This window comes from Carlito syrichta, unplaced genomic scaffold, assembly GCF_000164805.1.
Source record: "Carlito syrichta isolate Samal-C Ts95f unplaced genomic scaffold, Tarsius_syrichta-2.0.1 Scaffold306782, whole genome shotgun sequence".
NCBI classification, from domain to species: Eukaryota; Metazoa; Chordata; class Mammalia; order Primates; family Tarsiidae; genus Carlito; species Carlito syrichta.
The window spans coordinates 118,043-124,534 of record NW_007250878.1 but is presented as its reverse complement, the minus strand read 5'-3'; the positions used below and the strand labels follow the sequence as shown (position 1 = coordinate 124,534).

Sequence of the window (6,492 nt, the reverse complement as noted above, 5' to 3'; positions counted from 1 at the left end):
GCCCGGGCAACTTGGCGAGACCTCATCTCTACAATAAATCAAAAATTAGCTGGGCGTGGCAGTGCGTACCTGTAGTTCTGGCTACTTGGAAGGCTGAGGCGGTAGGATCGCTGGAGCCCAGCAGGTCGAGCTGGGGTGGCCGAGAGCGTGCCACTGCACTACAGCCTGGGCGATGGAGTGAGACTCCAACTAAAAAAAAAAAGTAATTTAAAATTATTCCTCAATTTCATCAAGTATCCTATTATTATTGACATTTCCCAAATTGTCTTAAAAATGTTTTTCTTCACAGTTGAGCCACACACTGCATTTATTTATATATCTTCTAGGTTGCACTTTATTTAAATTTTTATCATAGAACACTTGAAACATATATAAAGTAAGAGAGATGAAATGAATCTCCATATACCCATTAAACAGCTTCATCAGCTGTCAACATATTGCTAATATTGTGTGATCTGTATTCCCTCACGTCTCCCTTCCCCCATATCATTTAATTGAGGCCAATTCTAGACATCCTATAATTTTAGCCATATGTACTTGAATACATATCTCTAAAAGATATATTTTTAAAACAATACAATACCTAAATTGGATATTTTTGATTGTTTCATAAATGCTTCTTTAATTATTGGTTTATTCAAAATTGCATCTAAACATTATGGTCTACATACTGTATTTAATTAATATGTCTCTTATATCTCTCTTAATCAAAAGTGATGCCTCCTTTTTTCTCTTTTTTTTTTGCCATTTATTTTTATTTCTTAGCATTATTAAAGAAACAAAAGTCTTTTTCTCTTGGAGTTTTCCACATTCTGGGTTTTGCTGATTAGATTCTTGAGGCATAATTTAATATCATCCCCTCTTCTTGCATTTCTTAGGAATTGTTAGCTCTAGAGCTTAACCAGATTTTCGTTTGGTTGTTAGGCAAGAATTACTTTGTAGGTGGTTCAGTGGACTGCTTACTGCATTGTATTGAGAGGTTAATGACATCTGGTTTTCTCTGCTTTTGTGATTTTAAGTTTGATCCTTGAGTTCAAGACTGATAACTGGTTTGATAGTTGTCAGTTTGGTTCATCCATTATAAAATTCCCCATCAACCTTTTGCATAATGGTTTTAGTTGCCATTGATGAACACTGCCTTTCTTTAGGGAAGAGGATATATTTAATATAACAAAAAGTTTAAATGGTTTACATTAGTAATTATGATTTTTTTTTGTTTTGTTTTTGGAGTTGGCTTCTCACTCTGTCGCCCAGACTGGAGTGCAGTGGCACGCTTATGGACACTGCAGCCTCGACCTGCTGGGCTTCGGCAGTCCTTCCGCCTCAGCCTTCCAAGTAGCTGGAACTACAGGCACGCTACTGCACCCAGCTAATTTTTTATTTATTGTAGAGATGAGGTCTAGCCAAGTTGCCTGGGTGGGTCTTGCACCCGTGGGCTCAGGCAATCCACTCGCTTTGGCCTCCCAAAGTGCTGGGATTACAGGCTGAGCCACTGAGCCTAGCCAATAAGTTTGTTTTAGTCACCCTTAGTGGAAGTCAAGAGAAATAATGTTTAGGAAGAGTGCCTTGTAATCATGAAAATCTGTATAAATATTACTAATCAGGTACTTTGTTAAAATACAAAAATATGGAGAATTTTTTTCAATAAAAATTACAAATTTTTATCTCAATAGACTCTCAAAAGGATTTGGAAAATGATCCATCAATAAATTCTAAGGAACAGGAGACCACAGTCACAGCAAGTGCCACTGAAGAAGTTCAAACCCCACATTCTGCCTTTGGTCTTAACAAAGACCAGCAAGAGGTAGAGAAAACAGGTCCAGAAGGTGCAGATACAGGTAATAAATCAGAAAGTTCAGATGAAACAAATTTGGGGAAATATCCAAAGGATAAAACAGAAGATGAAAACAATCAGAGTTTTCAGGCTGAAGAACAAGGGCACCACCTCCCTTCAGAAAGCCAGGGTGAAGAACCGGTAGATCCAGATCCTAACCATCCTCCAAGTGACAAGGTAGGAAGAGAAGATGCACACATAGGGAGCAGCTCTGCAGCCCTCCCTGAGGAAGTCAGTGACAGAACTGAAGAAGCATCTCAGGAACCACCTGCCATAGACTCACAGGAGGTGCAGAGTCCTGGTCATTCCAGTACAGGACCAGAGAGCCAGGATGCACTGAGGAGGCGACTGCTAGTACCAGGTAAGAGAACCCACTGCACTGCTATCCTATTTTGTATTGCTCTGTTTCTGAGAACACAGCAAGTCAAGTGCCTTCTTTTCAGAGAACATCTGTCTGTCTCTTAAGATCAGTGCCTTTGAGGCTTGCCCAAGGTCACACAAAGCCATATGGCTGAGTTGATATTCGAATGAGGTTTCTTATCTCCTAGATTAGCTCATCCCACTATTAAGTTGCTTCCTACACAGAAACTGCATTTTTAAACAATGTTTTTATATACTGTTTATATTAATGCAGTATAACAAAAAGGGGACATGACTTATTAAAAACTTGCCTCTGGCTTTTTAATTCTTAAGAGAATATTTTGACTTACACTTTTTAAAAAGCTTTTACTTTTGGGAAACTAAATGTTACTTAAATCAAGAGATGGGTATATTTTCAAGTGAACATTAATGGTACAGTATCCTTAACTCAGTAATTTATCACTTACATAGAACTTTGAGCAAATCAGCTGCTTCATTCTAATTTCCTCTGCTTGTATATTAAGGGGAGTAGGCTTGTCTTCCCTTACGAAGGTAAGAGTTGCAGTGTTCTAAATCCTTAATCAGAATTCAAGATGTGGATTCTAGTTGTGGCTCTATCACTTGCTAACTTGGATGACTTTGGGCAAGTCTCTTACCTTCCTGATACTTTAGTTTCCTATTTGTAAATTGAAGAAGTTAGATGCGATTATGTCCAAGGCATCTTTAGCTCTCACCTTCTGTGATTGTACATATGGATTTGTATTTTGTAAGTACTCTGCAGAGCTCAGTCTCAAACGTCCATTTGCGAGTGCCATTTGCGAGTGGCCAAGGGCTAATAATTCATGTTTTACTACAAATTAATAACTAATTTCAAATAATGTTTTATTTGTTAATCAGTAGAATAGTCTGTAACTTCAGTGAAGACAAGGACTATGTCCCTCTCATTCATTTTGTACCTCTGGCACCTGGCACATAAAAACAACTGTATGAATATTTGTCAAATGAATGAATGAATGTGATTTGTTTGGACCATTATTTGCCATCAGAATTTCACTGGTATGAGTTAGGTGAAGCAGTGTGTGCCTGTAGTCTCAGTTACTTGGGAGGCTGAGGCGAGAGGATCACTTGAGCTTAGGAGGTCAAGGCTGCAATGAGTAATGGTTGCACTACTGTACTCTATCCTGGGCAACAGAATGAGACCCTATCTCTAAAAAACAAAACTAACAAAAAATAATTTACTGTTATGCAGGTTCACTGCGAGTGAAAAAAAGGAAATGTTGCTTAAAAAATGCAATTTGTGTGTGGGAAGCGACAGTATAATTTAATGAGTTTATCTGTAATCTAGATGAAAAACCTTGTTCTGATCTCAGTAAGACTCTTAATGACTCAACTTTTTTTCTTGAAAGGTTAGTAGTAGGCTGCTTTAGGTATTCATTAAAGATCATTCTGTTATTAAATTCCGTGTGCTATTTCAAGAAGCTATTTTTTCAGTGTGATATGAGCCATCCTCTATAAGTGAAGATAATTCTCCTTGTCTGTGCTAATACAGGTACCTGGATGGGGTCAAGCACACATCTAGATTCTAGAGTGATTTTACTTAGGTTGCTATAAAATTTTGCTTTTCTTTTCACCCACTTATTTAAGATTGATGTGCTCACCCCAATTTTTACATATTTCATAAATTTTCCTCACCTTACATTCTTTGCTTTGTATTCCTCCTTCACTAAGAGTTCAAACTTGCTTTTGTAAGCTATTTTGCAACTGTACAACAATCTCTCCTGTCTCAGAACTTAGCGCCTCTGTAATTTTTATATTTGGGGACTTGAGAAGCATGGGAGACTTAAACACTGGAATTAGAGCACTATTGCACTATGATGTTGAATCTTGTTTATAGCTAACATTTCTGAAATCCTTTCTTTTTTTTTTGAATTGGAGTCTCAGTCTGTTGCCCAGGCTAGAGTGCAGTGGCACGCTCATGGCCACCGCAGCCTCAACCTGAGGCAATCCTTCCACCTCAGCATTCCAAGTAGCTGGAATTGCAGGCACACTCTACCACACCTGGCTTATTTTTTAATTTATTGTAGAGATGAGGTCTCACCAATTTGCTTAGGCTGGTCTCAAACCCCTGAGTTGACAATCCTTTCGCTTTGACCTCCCAAAGTGCTGAGATTACAGGCTTGAGCCACCGCTTCCAGCCTGAAATCCCATCCTAATTTTTACATTTTGTATCCCTTGTGGAATCGCATTTTGGATAGGTTTGGCTGCAATACTGAAATGCTTGTTTCTTTGTCTTTGATGTAAGGGGCAGTGAGGAATTCAACTGTAGTAATAGCATCCTTGAATGAATTTCACAGTACTTCATTTTATTCTTCTCAGCAGAATAAAAGTAATAGTCTTAAGGAAAAAACAAAAATGTTAACTTTGCATAACAAAATTTTACAAAGTATAGAAATCCTTTCAGTCAAATCATTCTTTGGTTGGGTGAGAGAAAGATATAAAGGTATATACACTGTTATTAGTATACTGTCTAAAAATAATATTCTTTTTTTCCCCAGAAGCTGGAAGTCATCAACAGGAAACACATAAATTGGAAGAAAACAAAGAGAATGAAGCACAGGATCCCATAAGAAAGATTAATATAAAGAGGTTTTGGAACTATGGTGAGAACAAACCTAGTTTTATTGCAGTGTTGATTCACATGTGAAAAACTTAGTGAAAATACCTAGAAAACTAGCAGATTTAAATAATTTTAACCGTGATCAATAGAGTTTTAGGGATTTTTTTTTTCTCTTTAGGGTGCTGGCTGATACTTTGCTTTGCTTAACATAACAGAAATTCCTACAGTAGGTAGGACTTTTCCTAAATAAGAAACTAAAATTGCCTTTCAATTAGTATTGAGTTCTCAAATGGCATTTAAAAAATATGATCCCCAAAACAAAATGGTCTGCTGTAGGTAGTAGGTACTTTGAGAGTAGGTAGTAGGTACTTTGAGAAGGTAGAAGAAAATTCTGATAGCTCATTTCTAAGTTACATTATTAGCTATAACATCAAATATACAAACTCAGCTTTTACCTTTTAATAAAGATACTATTATGTCTTTGAATAATTAAATCTGAAAGAGGTTAGAAAAAAGGTATTTCTGGTAGATTGAAAGTTTCAACAATTTAAGCAAAAGAAATTTACCACTTTCAGTAAAATCTGACAGTATTATCTCTGCCTCATTTCCGTTTACTACAGGCTTTATTTCTGATTCACGATCTTTCTAATTTTCTATTCTTTTCTCGTTCTTTTGACAGGTCCTATCTTTCTTGGCTTACTGGTTGTGGCTTTTGTGCTAAGTTCTGTTAATAGCTATTATTCCTCTCCAGCCCATCAAGTGCCCAAAAATCCAGCTTTGGAGGCCTTTTTGGCTCAGTTCAGCCAATTGAAGGATAAATTTCCAGGCCAGAGTTCCTTCCTATGGCAGAGAGGGCGTAAGTTTCTCCAAAAGCACCTTAATGCCTCAAACCCCACTGAGCCAGCCACCATCATATTCACAGCAGCTCAAGAGGGACGAGAGACCCTGAAGTGCCTGAGCTACCACGTTGCAGATGCTTACACTTCTTCCCAGAAAGTCTCTGCCATTCAGATCGATGGGACTGGAAGAACCTTGCAGGACAGTGACACAGTCAAGCTGCTGGTAGACATGGAGCTGAGCTATGGATTTGAGAATGGCCAGAAGGCTGCTGTGGTACACCACTTTGAGTCCCTTCCTGCAGGCTCCACCCTGATCTTCTACAAGTATTGTGATCATGAGAATGCTGCCTTTAAAGATGTGGCCCTGGTTCTTACCGTTCTACTAGAGGAGGAAACATTAGAAGCAAGTGTAGGCCCAAGGGAAACTGAAGAAAAGGTGAGGGATTTACTCTGGGCCAAGTTTACCAACTCAAACACTCCCAGTTCCTTCAACCACATGGACTCAGACAAATTGAGTGGACTGTGGAGCCGTATTTCACATCTGGTGTTGCCCGTCCAGCCAGTGAGGAACATAGAGGAACAGGGATGCCTTTTGTAAAGCTCAGCTCTGAGTTGCTTATAGAAGGTGTAAGTTCAGGAAAAAGTCCTTTTAAAGGCCTTAAATTTATGAGAAAGGAAGTGAGGAAATAAACTGAAAAGCACAAATGAACTTATGGCAGGAAAAAAGTCTTCATTTTTACCCTTTGTAAAATCTTTCTAATCTAAGCCATGACAAACTAAAAGTTGACCTGGCATTTTTCTTTGCCTTTCTGAGCAAATCAGGTTTGAAATACAGCATGGTA

At 38.2% G+C, this 6,492-nt stretch overlaps 1 protein-coding gene across 1 annotated transcript in view; it reads left to right on the top strand.

The window, feature by feature from the left end:
* The window catches only part of TOR1AIP2 (torsin 1A interacting protein 2), a 33,471-nt gene extending 27,223 nt beyond the window's left edge, over nt 1-6,248 (top strand). Inside the window, exons 3-5 of the mRNA XM_008063367.1 lie at nt 1,674-2,195; nt 4,750-4,854; nt 5,491-6,248. Of these exons, the coding sequence (XP_008061558.1) occupies nt 1,674-2,195; nt 4,750-4,854; nt 5,491-6,248 (1,385 nt within the window). The remainder of the gene's footprint in view (nt 1-1,673; nt 2,196-4,749; nt 4,855-5,490) is intronic.
* The last annotated feature ends 244 nt before the right edge of the window (nt 6,249-6,492 follow it).